Source organism: Thermobia domestica, chromosome 2 (assembly GCF_964235325.1).
Source record: "Thermobia domestica chromosome 2, izTheDome1.hap1.1, whole genome shotgun sequence".
NCBI lineage: Eukaryota > Metazoa > Arthropoda > Insecta > Zygentoma > Lepismatidae > Thermobia > Thermobia domestica.
This window is the reverse complement of record NC_137455.1, coordinates 211,058,729-211,075,936: the sequence shown is the minus strand read 5'-3', so window position 1 is coordinate 211,075,936 and position 17,208 is coordinate 211,058,729. Positions and strand designations below refer to the sequence as shown.

Here is a 17,208-nt window from a genome sequence, read left to right as displayed (position 1 = left end):
CCTCTTGCGGATGGTGATAACAGTATCTATCTATCTATCTATGCCTCCCCTTATATTTTTTTTTCTATTACAGCTACTGACTTATCTATGTATGCCGTTATAGAAGTATCCTTCCTCCACTAATGTAGACTTTTCTTTTTCAGATTGAGTTATTAGAACCATGGATCTGAAGCTAAAAGAAAGAGTCGTCAATGATTTTTTGGCGAAAGAAGGTTGTCCACCTAAGGAAATCCATATGCGCTTGAAGAATGTTTATGGGGATGCGGTAGTGGAAATTTTTTGTGACATAGGAGGCATTTCTTTTCGATCCCTCCTCGTACATATATATATATATATATATATATATATATATATATATATATATATATATATATATATATATATATATATATATATAAACATTGGATATTCGCCCGTACAAACATTTAGCTGTTGTAAAAATTGAGTACCCCAATCACTTGCTTCGTAACTTTTACAAAGAAAATACTGTGCTGAGAATAATGTTAGGGGACAGGATTTTACGATTTAGGAAAGCAATAGTTAGTGCCTAGAAACATAAAAGTACAAACTGAGTTATATGAAAAAGGCAGAAAATTTAAGAAAGGACATTCTAAATTCAACTGGCCATATATTACAGGAATTGCGCAACATATTTCTTCAAACAAGACGGCGTTAAAGATGACAGAAAAAATATTCCTGATTTGGCAAGTAATGGAATACTAGGAAAGATCAGAGAAGTTGTGCGGCAACTAAGTTTGAACTGCAGAATTTAATACATGATGTGACAGCAACCGCATGAAATACTACAATGCTGCAATAGCCAAATTTACTGGAAGCAAGAGAATTAATTTTTCTGCAGGTCGTTCATATGCAGGGAGATGCGCTGAAGCTGTTGTGAGGGTACAACACAAGTATGGCCTTTTATAAACTACATAAACAAATGTACAAATCAAGTCCAGGAAATGTTACTAAAAGCAATGAAATGCATAGGAAAAGAATATTCGAGTTACAACGACTGCATCGTGCTCCAAAGAGATGTTGCAAATCACTCTTTCGTGGAAAGGACAAGCCTGATGCAGACTATGGACCTAACGCTCAAAGACCTGATCTCTCTCTCTCCAGATCAATTTGAATCTGAAAAAGAAGCCTTCATCCAGGAACTCCGAAAATCGGATACAGAAAGAAGACGAATTGAAAGATCAACGATAGCCCAATGGGAAAGTGACGAATGGATGAAATATCAAAGGAAACTCCTGACAGTGTCAAATTTTGGAAGAATATGTACAATGCTACCAACAAGTTGCGGAAGAATTGTTAGAGCCATGTTATATTCTAAATTCGACAATGAATATGTGGCATATGGCGAGATAATGAAGCTAAGGCAAAAGTAATGATTGAATAGGTGTGCAAAATAGCTATCGAAGATTGTGGGTTGTTCATTGATCCGGAGATCCCTTATCTTGAAGGAACTCCGGATGGATTTATAGGAGACAATGGATTAGTACAAATAGAGTGTCAATCATCAGCCAGAGAAACGACACCAGATGAAATTATAAAACAAGGAAAAGCTACAATATAGAAAGCGAAGAACGGAAATATCTTGGGCACAAACAAAAACCACGATCACTTCTTCCAAGTGCAAGCCCAGTTACACGTTACCAGAAGAGACTATTGCCTTTATGCTATTTGGACACCAAGAGAAATAAGAACAGAAAAGATTGTGCGTGATGATAAGTTTTGGGAACAAAACATGTTTCCAAAACTTGAGAAATTTTATATCAACTGTCTTCTTCTCCCCAAGTTAGTAGATCCAAGGAAACTAAAAAATATGCCCATTAGTGATCCATCACTGCAGCAATAGAAAAGAAATCTGAGAGGAACAAAAAAAAAAAATATATATATTAATGATTTGCAAATCTGTCAATCACTTTTACGACATTGACTGCAACCGCAACCCCAAAATTCATTAGATTATACAATGCGAATTCTTTAATTTTTAGGTTGTTTAAAACTCCCAATCTGTGCACCTATTCATTCTTTTAATATGTATGCTTATAAATATTACTGCATTCAATTTCAGTTTGAGTATTGTACAGAATCAATAGAGCTTTGAGATATTATTTGAAAATCTAATCTCAAATGCACATGCCCAGAAGGTTGGGTGGATGGGAAGGCATGGGTAGAACACGCCATGCAGCCACCTCCTCGTGGTGTGTTCTGGGTTGCGAAACTACTGACGGTGGTAACGCAATCGAACAGCTGCATAGCCTATTACATAGTTTGTATCAATGCTATAATTCACTTACGCAGAAGCCAACAAACTGTTTATTTTCAATACATTTTTTTTTTTTACGAAATCTTCCCATAGGAAGTGAACATGGACATAGGAGGTGAAAAGATGGAACAAAAACTTGCCAAATGTGCCTGCGGAAGAGAGAAGTACTGTCAAGGAATAATGATGTTATCATTTTGTTGTACAAGAAAGGGAACAAAGAACGCGTTGAAAACTACAGAAAACTACAAATAACAGTTTATTATCAGTTCTATACAAAATGTTCACCAAAATTTATTTGAATCCTACGAGATGGATTTTAACGAGAGAAAGGAACAATCTATATTTCGTCGTAGATTTAGCACACTGTACAACATACAAACATTGAATGAAGTTATGAAAAGGATTAATGAACTTCCACTATGTTTGGGATTCATAGATTTTGATCTTCTTAGTAGCAGTACATAAATTACTTGAACATAAAGGCATCGAAAAAGCATACATCTAGTTACTGCGAAACATTTACTCCACTGCTATATCTGTCATGAGACTAAGGAAGTAAAAAAGTTAAAGTTGGAAAAGGAGTAAGGTAAGGAGATTCAATTTCTCCAAAACTGTTTTTAGTTGTCTTGGAGAGAGTTTTCCAAAATTTAAACTGGGATGAAGTTGGAATAACTATCAATGGCGAATATCTGCATCACTTAGATTCCTTTATCTTGTAGTCTGCTGTAACGTTTAAGGTGAAGTTCAAATGAAACAAGTGCTCTATACTTTGTGTGAATTTTTGATTGAGTATTGTTATTTCTACTTAATTAGTTTGCGTTTACAAGTGTTTATGATTCAGTTATAATATTTCCAAGTACTTATGTAAAAATGGAATTACATAGTAACAGAACGAGAGTTTATAGACCAGTGTATTTGTGTGTGTTCCCATGTGTTATATTGCCCTAAAAGTAGTTGAGTACGTGGATTTATTGATTTCAATTTCGTAATCTTTGAAAGGAAAATTATAGTGTGCTGCTCAGTGAAAAGTAATACTTGACTATTATGGAAAATTCTGATGAGCTGTGAAAATAGAGTAGATGAGGAGGATGAACTTGCTTAGCTGTGTCAACTCTAAGTTCAAACCCCAATTTCTTCTAATTCGCTTTCTCTTCAGTACATAGCCCTTGTCTCTTGCCTATTTCTGCCCTGCTAAGGAATGCCTTGTCCAACCAGCCATAGCCACTGCAGTTTGCACGTGTGAATGTATAGTCTGGTTTCTCATTTTCAAGAATTTTATGCTATTTTCTCTCCCCTGAACCTCCACGCAATTCAGAAACTTAAATAAAACAATAGTTGGTTGACTCTATTTGTTGACCTGAGAGGTTATAAAACAGTATAGACCGACAGGACTGGCATAAGAGGAGATCACTAAGCAAATATTTAGCCTCAATCGGATAACACTATTATCTAAGTCAAAATCCATAATAGTCAAATAATATGGCATACCATCCACCCAAAGTATTATTTAACAATTGTGAAAACACATTTAAATTATTCTCCCTAATTACTATCTCGCAATTATACTTGGTGATTTTAATTAAGATTTACTGAAGCCAAAAAGCGATTCACAACAATCCAGATATTGCTATCACTGAACTTAAATATAATAAACTAAGAGTTACATATCATATTAATACTTCTTGAAGTTTACTAGATTTAATAACATCAAACTCCACAAATGAAAAAGTAAATGTTGCTCAGCAGTGAATTTTCTAAACAATTTACTGAGTGGTGATTAGATACTTAATGTCTCTTGGACTAACATCTTAAATTGTGTTCAGACGGAGATCATATGTGACAAAAACAAGCATCTGATACAAAAGATATATACATCCCATGGCTGAGGAAAAATATTTCAGCAAATTCACCCGCGTACGAAAACTAACTATCCGGAAAAAAAAAAAAAAAAAATATTTTTAAATTCAGATCAGCCAAATGGTAATAGCAAGAGTTCTATGTTGACGAGAATTTTGCATTACTGTGAACATATTTTTACCTTTATCGACTACCGTAAATTTTAGGGAATACAAAAGTCATCAGGAAACATCAAATGGGGTCCAATTAAGAAACGGTTCCAATATACTAAACAATTTAAGTATAATATCTACTATGTAATTAATCTCTACTAACGATAATTTTCTCTACGAAGATTCGCTTTTCTCCTTTCGGTTATTGCTCTTACTCCTGGTTTTAAATACAGCTGGATCAAGTTGGTTGTGTGTAGGGTCAACCCATTCTCTGTTTTCTTCAATACGTGGAGTCTCTTGTTGAAGAAGATGCGGAGCTACTAGCAGAAAAATTTGCTGAAAATGGAAAGAATACATAATTGTAGTTCTAGTTAGTATAATCATCACTTTCAAATCTAAAATACAAACTAATAGTGATATCATATACAAGTACGATTAAAACCAGTGCAGGCGTTAACTAATTGAAGTTGGAATGAATGATTCTCCAAACGAAAGTATCGTTTCGAAAATCAAGGAAGATGGAATTTTAGGAAGCATTACTGTAAGTAATTTGCCACCACTAGTAAATTGTTTGTAACCTGCAAAACTCATATTTTCGCTAGCGTCTTTGTTCAAGTGCTAGCGTTGGAAGTATTTTCGCTAATATTCTTGTCCAGAGAGTAATGAAAGTACCAGTGGTTTTCAATTTGCGACAACTAACCTGGCAATGATAGCAAAGTACTTATCATGAAGCTTCCCAAAATTTCGTTTTCCTTGATTTTGGAAGCAATGCTTTCCAGAGCAAGTTACAAGATTTAATACAGTCCATCGTTTCCCTTCCATCATATCTTTTATCATATTCTTCAAAATACAATTTCTTCCAAAACAGTAAGTTCACCCGTTTCTCTTCTTTTCTAGTTAGATCTAGCGTTTTTTTACTCACCTACGATTTCTAACACTTCATCATTGGTTTTCCTTTCCACACACCTAATTTTCTCTATTTTCTCTTTACCTATATTTCAAAGGCTCCTAGTCGTTCTTCGATGCTTTGCGTTCCTGCTATTTCATGCGAATATTTGAAGAGTGTTTCTCGTAACACTTTACTCAATGATCCAGAAAATATGATCTGCTTCTTTGGGAGGGCATTTTGCCAATATCTATTCTTTGTTTTAATTTCTGTTTGGATGACAATGTGCAACACGAATTTTGTCCTTTGCTTAAAAAATACGTATTTCTCATGTATTTTTGCAAGCAAAACACGAATCGGCGATTTGTTTCTAAGCATCACGTACATTTTTCACGAAAAACATCATCTTTATACATTATGTGTACTACGTAAGAAACAAATGTGAATTCTTTAAAGATTTTTCTACAGGGCTTGAAAGGAGTGATATCGCTATCAGTTTAGCATTGTTATAAAACGAAAACGTTATGCTGAATCATGTAATGATAAATTTGTTACATAACACACATGCTGACACCACTGGACGAACAAGCGTTGCCAAGTTTTGTATTTTGAATCACGAACGTTGTGCTTTGCAGTTACAGGTGTTTGTAAAGTTTTAACGTTTGTGTTGCGTTTCTGCCAATGAGGTCTGTATGAAAAGCAGACTGTGTTCAGTGTGTCAAAATGTTCCGTCAGTGTACGAATAACCATGATTCAGTTTGTTATATATCCAGTGAACTGAAGCTGAAGAACCAAAAAGCAGCCTTGTCCCTGTTGACAAAAAAGCATATCAATTACATCTTGGATGCCGAGTAGGGGATCGAGATAAACGATGGAATCACATATCTGTTGCAATTTTTGTTCCAGGAACTTCCGAAACTGAACAAGGAAAGCGAAATGAACTGAAATTTGCCGTACCAATGATTTGGAAGGAACTTAGAGAACACAAAAATGACTCTCTTTTCGTTTCTCTTCAATATCAAAATATTACATCCAATATCCTAATTTGGAGTCGGCAAAGCGCCCAGTGCTCCATAGTGAACAGCTACCTGTACCGAAAGCTCCCCAAAACTGTATATTTGGTGTAGTAGAAAGATAAGGCAACGAGACGTCGACCTCGAGCCATCATATTTCTAATGTGCACCACATTTCACCACACAAGAAGAGATACACGACCAGGTACGGGACTTAAATCTATCGAAAACAAAAGCAGACACCTTGGGCTCTCGACTTCACGAGTGGAATCTCTTGGAGAAATATGTCAAAATCACCAGGTTCCTACCCCAACAGAGTAACCTTTTATCTTACTTTTCGGAGACTGGAGGAACTGTGTTTTGTAACGATGTCAGTGATATATTTCAGGAGTTAGGCCGTGAACTCAGTCCAGCAGAATGGCAATTATTTATTGATTCGTATAAGATAAGTATGAATGCAATGCTACTCCATATTGATAATCTTTATCCATCCGTCCCAACAGCGTATGCTGTTCACACAAAGGAAACATACGAGGCAAAAATGCGTGACATATTGCAGTACATTCAATGTAATAATTCAAGTGGCGAATCTATGGAGACCTTAAAGTTTTCAGAATCTTTATACGCATACAACAAAGGTATATCAAATTTTGCTCCCATGGTTTGTAAGTAGCGCACCATATCACTGTTTCATAATTTGGTGCTTTAGTACTATTAGGAAATTAGAACGCACTAACTTCAATAACACACAAAGAGTGAAAAAGTGAATGACTGAATCGCGATCGAACCAGGGATCCCCGGCATACCGTGCTGATGCTTAACCACTACGCCACAGAGTCCGCTTCCCAGAACACCTATACACTCTCTCACTCCTGAAGTCGGTGCTCTCCATTCAGACCACATAGCTTGTACAATACCTTAGGTGTTGTGCTTGCACAATCCAGTGTCCATATATTGAGAACACCTTTTGACGGTTTTAATTTCATATATTTTAATGAAAGGAGAAAATAACCGATTTAAACTAATTTTTACACACCAAATCCTTTGTAGGTGTGAATTCAATAATACACAAGGAGTGAAAAAGTGAATGACTGGACCCAGGAATCTCCGGCATACCGTGCCGATGTGTTAACTACTACACCACCCAGTCCGCTTCTCGGAACAGCTACACAGTCTCTCACTGGGATCTGACGTGTAAAAATAAGTTTAATCGGCTGTTTGCTCCTTTTATTAATATACACTAACTTGAACTTTGCCATGTACCTTTTCTATGTCTAACACATTCAAACTCACTATCCTACATGACAGTTCTCATTTGTGAGCCAATGAACACGCTTTCATATATTTTTGTGTCACTTAGGCTTGACAATTTCGTCTTCAGGTGCTTAAAAGCTGGCATCTTGATTTATTGCGTTGAACCTCCCTTTGTTCCAATCATCACTGTTTATGTTTTTCTAATACCTGTCTCATTTTTCTAACATCTTAATTTTTGTTTCAAATTCTGCAATAAAATTGTATCAACTTCAAAGGGATTACTGTTAACTCTTTGGTCTCCTACAGAAAACACCATCTTCCCTACACAAACTCTTCTTCACTATTTCTTCTAAATATATATTAAATAAAATTAGTGACAGGAAACAATCCTGTCAGATTTTCCTTTCGCTTATAGTTTCCTTGCGCATTTCTTATTTTTTCCTAACTGTTATTCGTTAGGTTGTATACAAGTTCTTACTAGTTTTCCGTAGTTTCATTCTTTTCTAAAATCCTTCAACACTCCCACTAAATTTGAGTTCATTCTGTCAACCCGAAGAGTTCTTTTCCAATGGACTAAAGGTGCTTTAACATCGCTGGAGCAAGTGTGTCTACCTTGAAATTATGTTTAAAAAAAAAATAATAATAATAAATAAATAACAGCTCTGAAAAATCTGTACCTTGTATGGTTTCCTTGAGGCTCAAAACTTTCCAGTTTTCTTTCGAATTTTTCACACTGACTACTAAATCAATATTTTTCCCTAGCAGTTGTTGTATTCACTCCGCTAGGGCACTTTTTTTTTGGACTGACAGCAAGTACTTGGGTATGGCGAAAGGAATGTTTCTCAATTTTACCTCAAATAGTGACAACGACATTACTAAGGCTGATCAGGTCAGTATAGACTAGACTCAATTCATTAAGTCCCAAGTTCTCAACAAAATTAGTTCTTGGACTTTTCTCAATGTCACTCCAGTGTAATTTTGGAAATACTACACGGCGAAAGCTCAATGCACAATGGCAAGTTCACAATATGGAAGGAACAGTTCAAATCTAGTCTTATAATCACAGGTTCTATCTCAGGTCATGTGACACGGTGGTTGACATTGAATGAGTGGGTTTTTCTTTGATACCTTTTTCCATTTTCCCTATCAAAATATAATTCTTTTTATCACCATTCAATTGCATTTATCACGTATTTCCTTTAATCTATAAGATATAATCCATAGGCATTAAAGTGAGGTTATTTTAAGAAAATGTTATCAAAAGAAAACTCAATCTAAGAAAACGATTCGCCGTAGTTCTTCCAAAACACAAACAACAAAGAATTTCTATACTTCTCGGAAGTTCCTGTTGGCATGCCTTTTAAAACTAATGACTCTCACAGTATGAGTCAATTTTGTTTAATTACTCATCTTCATGCTTCATGGTATGGTAAACAGTACACTTCCCTTGAGACATTATTATCTATTAACTGTCAAACCCATATATATCTATTGCATGTAAGTCTATAAGCCTCATCGATATATCACTCCATACTATATGCCCACCACTAATTTGGTGTCAATTTCTATATTCATTGCAACATAATGAAATATCAACATATCCTTCCTTGTGATCAAAATGCTGGCCTGTGACACCCGAATGCTTATAACTCTCTAAAAAGTCTTAGTTGATACCTTTATTGACATAGGTCCCTACATGGACCCCAACTTAAATGTATGAATGTCAAATGCTATTTGATCCCAACTTCCGCTTTTCTAGCTTCAGCTTCTGGCTATTGTTTCTCGGGTTTACCAGGATGAATTCCTGCAACGTTCCTTCGTCTTCCAACCATTTAGAGCAGAGGCGACAGTCGATTTAGAGAATTGACCGACAAAAGAAATGCTTGTACTATATACATGTCACAAGGATTGTTATAGGACAAGTTTTATATACATAAAACAAAGAAATCCCTGTGCTATGACGACAGAAATTGCTCGTACTATAACGAAAGGATTGCTTAAATTCTGAGAGAAGAAATGCTTATACTACGACAAAAGAAAACTTTACTATAACAAAAACACCCTGACTATGACAAAAAGAAAATATCGTAACATGACAAAAGAAAGGCTTGTAATATCACAAAAAATGCTTGTACTATGACAAAAAAAAAAAAAAAAAAAAAAAAAAAAGAAAGAAAAAAATATGCTTGTACTACGACAAAAAAAAAATGTAATATGACAAAAGACACGTTTGTACTGTGACAAAATACCTGCTTGTACTGCAACAAAAGCAATGCTTGAACTCTGACGAAAGAAATGTTTGTACTACGACAAAAGAAAGGCTTGGAATATGACAAAAAAGAAAGAATTGCAATATGGCAAACGAAATACTTGTAATATAACAGGAGAAATGCTTATGTTATGACAAACGAAGTGCTTGTACTATGACAAAACAAATGTTTATATAATGACAAAAGAAATGCTTGTACTATGGCAAAAGGAAAGCATGTACTAGGACAAAAGACATGCCAGTACTGTAACAAAAGAAATGTTTGTACTGTGACAAAAGAAATGCTTGTATTATAGCAAAAGAAAAGTATGTGCTATGACAAAAGAAATGCCAGTACTGTAACAAAAGAAATGTTTGTACTGTGACAAAAGAAATGTCTGTACTGTACGGCAGAATTAGTTCATACTAAAAATTATTATAATTAGTAAGGCACGTTGACTTGCTCGTGAGTAAACTATACCATATCGTGTGAGATTTTATCTCGAATATATTAGGAAACTACTATAAATTATTAACGCAAAATATTAAATATTCCACACCATTCTACACGATTTCTTAATTCTTACAAATTCATAGTTTGAGTAACTGGTAAGTCTTCAATTAATATAATTATTGTACTTGTTTCGTACCAAATAAGTACAATTTCTTTCGAATCAAAATGGTTTTCCGAAAAGTCGTTTAATTATCTGATATTGCAGGAAAAACGACAGGATTTTCCTTTGTCTAAGTGGTTAGAATTCTCGCTCTTCGTGCGAGAGCTACGGTTTCATTTCCAGTCGCATGTCATGTTAAAACCGAAAGTGTATTCTTATATAGCCTTGGTGATGAAAAGACACACTAAAATTCAATGTTTCATCTAACGTATAAGTACATAGGCAACAACAATAATAACATCAATGTCACCATCATCCTACTACTACTACTAATAATAATAAGTTGATTGACTGATTGATTGCTGGGTGTTTAATGGGGAATGTCCGTCCGAATCTACGTTTGTCTTTGTTATTTCAGAAGGTTTACGTTAATAGTTTCTAGAGAAATTTATAATGAAATTATAAAGCATGTGCCAGTATAGTGGAGAAAATTTAGTCAGTTACACACTGTATAAAAATGTAGTTCAAAACAGCTATATTATCTTCTTAAATATTAATACGAGGTTAATTTTTATAAATAATGCACACTGGCAACACTGCGAAGTGGATGATGAAATCGAGGTAAACACTTCGTCAGTTGAAGCTGAGGTTTTGAGACAGCAAGTGTGTTTGTGTGCTCTCTAGTGAACACAGTGTGACTGTGACAGGTGTGGGAAATGGTGGAAACAGATGTTTCGGATAACGTGTCTATTGAAGATCAGAGGTCGTCCATAAAGACTGAAACTTGACGTGGCAAAAACCCCACAGAAATTCAGTGTCTTACATGAAGTTTGTGGTGAGACAACAGTGAACCGTCGTACAATTTCACGTTGGGCTATTCGTTTCCGTAGTGGTCGTGTGAGTATAAAGAATTATGCAAGACCAGGAAGGCCGAAATCATCAACCGATCAAAGGAATGTGCAATTCATGGCAGATGCACTTGAACAAGATCGCTGTGTCACATGTAAGGAAATTTCTAATTCACAGGGATTCCATTTGCGTGAATATACCGAAAAGTGATTTACAAAAGAGAAAAAAATTCTGCCCGTTGGGTCCCCCAATTCTTGCGAACAAAGCAGATACGTCTGGACTATGCAGCGGTGCTGAAACAAAGATTCAAAGTTGAAGGTGAGGACTTTCTGCGTTGCATTATTGCTATTGATGAAACATGGATCAGAGATTCTGAGCCGGAGTCGACAACACAATCCAACGAGTGAAGAGCTCCACCTTTTTCAAGACCAAAAAAAAAAAAAAAAAAAAAAAAAAAAAAAAAAAGTCGCCGATCTCAATCAAAGGTTAAGCAGATTATGATTTTTGCTTACGATCACCAAGACATTATCATAACGGACTGAGTTCTACGTAGAAGAAGTGTTACAGCAGCGTATTATTGTAAATTCTTGCTGAAATTGCGCAGAAAAATGCACAAAACCCGACCGCAGTTGCTTGTAGTGGTCCACTGATTCTCCACGACAACGCTTGTCCGCACACTGCTAGTGCTGTGCCCCAAAAGCTTCAAAATACGGTTGGAAAATGTTGCCTTCTGCTCCCTACAGTCCACATATGAGTCCACCAGACCTGTTAAAAGTTGAAACAACGTATGCGTGGACGTCCGTTTCTATGTTTGGAAGAGCTTTCTGCAGTGGTTACACGAATCATTCGACAGCTTCAAAAAGATGGCTTCCTTGATGGAATACATACGCTACCTGGATGTTGGGATTCCGTCATTGCCAAGCAGGGAGATTATATTGAAGGCCTGTAAAGAGATCCTCTCCAAACAATAAATATGTAAGTTACAAAAAATTAGTGTGCATTATTTATGAAATGACCCTCGTATTAATAATAACCATAATTCATGCTTCTTTTCAATGTCGCACATATTTTTTCGTTTACAAACGTCAGTTTTCCCACAACATAATACAGAAAACAGTAACTGTACTACATACCTCTGCCCACGGCGTTAAACCCATTGGAGTAAACCTAAACTGCCATTGTGGTAAACCATGATGAACAAGCATCATCCGAAAATATTTCGTGAATGTTTCAGCGAGATAATGCCATCGGAAACTTCTATCCATAAACCATATTTCTGCACGATCCATTTTCTTTGATTCATATTCTGAATCGTCTCTGTCCATGTAAACGAGACACACTTTACCAACACCCTGACAAGGATCTAACTCAAATATTTTGCACTGCGCACCAAAACATGGTTTCCTTCTGCCTGCTTCCTCGTCGCATTCATAAACAACTTCAAGGTCAGCTACGGCTGGAACCTCATCATCTTCATCGTCGTCCTTTTCTTCCGGAGACCTTCTACCAACTAATCGACGAAGCTGAGATATAGGATTTATAATCATATTTCCCAAGGGAAGAATCTCTCCTGAAAAGAATAATACAACTATGTTGGAACACAGTTGTAGAAAAAGTATAGAAAATCTGTTCGGAAAGTAATGATTCAGTACAATTGTCTATTTCAAGATACGCTCACATACATTTAAATTTCGTCGAAATAACATCCTTGAGCATCAATACACCATTGCCAGTGGTTCTATCACGCGTTATACTTCGTTTGAAAGTTTTAAATAGGAATATCTTTTAAAGCACTGATCACGGCATCTTGCACGTTTCCAACAGTCCCAAAATAGTATTATTTCAAGCTGAATTTGAGCCCAAGAACCAAAAAGAAATCAGCTGGGGCCAAGTACGGGCTGTAGAGAGATTGAAGCTCCTTAGTCGTGGTTTGTCTCGCCAGAAATTCTCTAACTAGCAGCGACGAATGACTCGAATTCCTTATAAACAACATACTGAGTCAAAACAAACAATAAGCATCAAATTCATCTTCGATTTGCTCATTCGAATCTTCTCTGGTAGAGAACGCTGGGTAGTGTGTCACTTAGAACTCTGTATTTGTTCATTCTCGACGCTCTCTCTTCCTTTATTAAACGTTATGTGCCACCGAAACAATTGCGCTTTTGACAAAAAAGCAGCAGATATATATCAATTTAATGGAAACATCTGAAAAAAAAAAGTGCAACTTACTAGATTACTATGGCGTTCGACAACCCTTTGCCTTAAACACGGCTCCGATGCGTCGTGAAATGGAGTCGCGAATGGCAGTATGTGCAATATTACATCATTCCGTGAGCATCAGAGATCACTCAATTCCGTAAGAGAGATGGAGACGGAAATCTGCGCCCGATTTGTCTCCAAAAGGAAAACAGATGTTTAATTAATTTCAGCTTCGAGGATTAGACGGGCCACGGGATGTGTTCAACTTCATCCCGATGTTCTTCAAACCACGCTGAAACAGCTCTAGTCCTGAAATATGGCATTATTGACCGTAAACAATATCTCTGGACTATAGAAAGCACAATGTCCCCTAAAATGGCGATATAATTAAGAGCAGTGACGGGAGCGGTAAGTGGAAGTATAGGACTCACTGAAAATCAGGATATTATGGATCAGTACCAAGTCGTGCCATGCATTACAGTTGGGGAGGGGGAGAGACTACACATCATATGTTTTTTTGGGCATCCTTTCCATACAGAAATACAGCATGTGGCTTGAAATAAGGTGAACCGACCATATCACACGTTTCCAGTCATCAGTTGTCCATGCTGCATGTTCAGGGCATTATTGACGTTGTGCTCTAGCCTTATGGTTATTACAAGCACTTTCGCCCGTGCAGTTCGACATCAAGTAATTCGTTACAAACTGCGACTGTCGACACATGGTGCGAAAGTACTGCTTGAGTTCCTCTTACATCGCGATCGCATGACGGTCCTAAGTAATAATTCGCTTGTGGTCTAGCCGTGAGTTTTGTAGGATGTTATCACACTAGACATTGTTCCTCGCGATACACCCATCACATTTGCCACTTGCTTACACCTGCTCTACATATCCAAGCACAAATAATCTGTCCGGAGTATTCCTCCAGTTTACGCTATCACAGTCTACTCAGTTCCCTGTACACTGTTGTTCTACCGCTCCTCACGATTTTGCCTACGGGCCTCTCACCAACAGTCCGGCGTTGTAGTCACCGCCTGACTGTTATCAATCCAGACATCTGAAGTGTTTACAACTCCACGTGTTTCCATTAAATTCATAAGTATCTAATCTCTCACAGACTTTCTGTATCATAGGAAGCATTTTGGATGCAGAGTTCTCAAGTTTCACACAAAACTTTATGTTATATCGTTACTCGACACTCCACTGCATTTTTACGGTAACGCAACACTGAAACACCCGTCACTTTGCAAGAATCTGCACTCTGTAAAAGCTCAGTCAGCTGACGTGAAATCGATCATTTACCTAACATTACCAACAAACCGTCACGCCCGGAGGCTTCGGCTCCAGTTTTCTGGCTCGTCCAACAAAAATCAGTCCCATTATTTTCCGAACAGACGTTGTTGAGTTGAGTTGATTTTGAGTTTAACGTCCCGTTCAGCAGCGAGGCTATATGAGACGTGGACCTATTGATTAACGTGGAATCCGAACCACATGAGCTCCCGCCGGGAATCGAACCCGGATCTCCCACGCCAAAGGCGCGTACGCTAACCGCTTAGCCACGAAGGAGCTCGAACAGACGTTGTATAATATCCGCACATAAATATGGCACTACTATCAACTTGAAAATATATTTTAAAAGTAACTTTTCTAAATTTGAATAATTATAATTCAATCAACTCCACGTTTCGTTTCATCACTTCTTTAATTACTTTGGTAACGTATGTGTAATGTGCAAATGTTCTACTCGAAGGGGAGTTTTATATCACTTAACTAACGTAGTTGTACGGGGTCGCTAAGCCAACAGAGGAGGGGTAGAATAGCATCTTTTCCCTATGACAAGAAAAGGTATACAGAAAACTGGAAATGAGGAAACGAGATTCTCAGAGATGAACATTTTATATTGGGATTTGCGTTTCTAAACTTTTAGTGACAACACACCACAAGGAAGATTCAGAAAAAATAAAGACATAGTAATTATGAGTAGAAATTAATGTAGTATTTATGTGTGTGTAAAACCATATACACACAACGTTTTGAAAGTGATTAAAGCAACTGAATTGGATAAAGGAGGGACAGAATAAGATAAAATATCCTATTTTCCATTTAAGTACTCAGGACTGCAATTACCCCACAAATTAAAGCGCCATACTGAAAACGAAGAAAGTACTGATAAGTATAAAGTGCAGAAAACTATAACATGTTATTTCAATGTTGTGCCTCGAACATAGAGTATTGGCTGACAGAGGATAACGCATGTAATATTCGTAAATACGTGATTCATGCCAAAATATTTTTTTTTCTAATTGTATATTACCTTGCACACTAATTTACATAACAAAATACTGAAACCTCTTGAAGGCGAACACCTCTTCTAAGCGGACAATTTTTGATTCCCCACGGCTGTCCCCCCTTTAGAGAGGTTTCACTATATTATATATATATATATATATATATATATATATATATATATATATGGTGTTTCAAAACAACACCGACGTTTGGGAGGTGATTCCTGACGCCAACATAAGACGAAAAGTATAGACCAACCTGGGTGCATAAACGCTTCTTTTCGGAGTTATAGGCTGCCGTAAACATGAAAAAAAAATGAACTTTAAACATCGATAGCTCCAAAACTATGGGACCTACCGTGGTCGGGTCAAGACTTCACTTAGGAACTACTATGTGCCCTATCCAAAAATCCATGTTTCGGAATCCTAAGGTACTCACGCAACAATTTTTATAAAGGGGGTTTGGCTACGGGCAATAATTTGAAGTACTCAACAACTACCTCTCAAAAATTGTTGCGGAAGCACTGCAGTATTCTGAAACATGGATATGTTGATAGGGTACATGCTAGTTCCTAACATGGATATTTTGATAGGGTACATGCTAGTTCCTAAGTGAAATCTTGACCCGACTACGATAAGTTATATGGTTTTTGAGGTATGGACCTTTAAAGTTCATTTTTTCGTGTTTTCAGCAGCCTATAACTCCGAAAGGAAGCATTTCTGCACCTGGCGTCAGGAATCACCTCCCAAACGTTGTCGGTGTTGTTTTCAAACACCCTGTATATAGTGAGATGCCAGAAGTCGGTTGAAGTGGCTAGAATGATTGTCAAACCAATCGTCCGGTGACATCGCACACCGTCGTCTGGAAAGACTCAGTGTTGGCAGAGTAGAAGTCAATAATGAGCTATAGATCGTCACCAAGTAATTCAATATAGCAATGACTGGTCAATATCGGGTTCAAGCGGACCAGATGACCCAAACCATGCCAACCTCAAACCATTTCGGAGCCACACACAGCTTGGAGAGTGCCTTGTTAACAATTTAGGTCCATGGCCATGGGGTCAGTGACACACTCAGACTCTACCATCCGTGTGTGCATACTGGAAACCTACGCAATACGCTGACATTCATCTAAGGCCCAATCCACGTGTTCCCGAGCTCATGTGAGTCGCCGTTGTTAATAGTCAACAGTTAGCAGCAACACTCGTTTCGATAAGGAGTTGTGATATACCATGGAAATCAAATTGCGCTGCATTGACCACTAAGACACGTCTGCATTGATTCATACTCTCAGTTCACGCCCTGTTGCTCGTCTGTTTGCCCGGAAAAGTATGCCAAGAGGTAGCCGGTCGCAGTTATTAGTACACTTGGGCGGTCACTGCATTCTCCCTGATGGGTCATAACACATTTGAAGTTTTATTCACGGCCCTTTCCTGACATTGCAGAGAGAAAAATTCAATGTCCGGATGACTTTCGAAATCGCATACCCCATTCGTCTAGTATCATCCGGCCCTCAAACTAAGACAATTCCACTAGAGTATACAACATTTCACTGTACTCACAGTCCAACTCA

The 17,208-nt window shown here is 37.2% G+C and overlaps 1 protein-coding gene across 4 annotated transcripts in view; it reads right to left on the bottom strand.

The window, feature by feature from the left end:
* The window catches only part of LOC145678373 (tubulin polyglutamylase complex subunit 2), a 106,451-nt gene that overhangs the window by 47,936 nt on the left and 41,307 nt on the right, over positions 1 to 17,208 (bottom strand). For 2 of the 4 annotated variants that reach the window (XM_081748443.1, XM_081748444.1), the window contains exons 4-5: positions 12,282 to 12,718; positions 4,448 to 4,620 (exon numbers count right to left, since the gene is read on the bottom strand). In XM_081748443.1, the coding sequence (XP_081604569.1) occupies positions 4,459 to 4,620; positions 12,282 to 12,718 (599 nt within the window). In that variant the 3' untranslated portion in view covers positions 4,448 to 4,458. Of the gene's footprint in view, positions 1 to 1,424; positions 4,621 to 12,281; positions 12,719 to 17,208 lie in introns of those variants that run through there. The other 2 variants (XM_081748442.1, XM_081748445.1) reach the window with 1 other exon arrangement.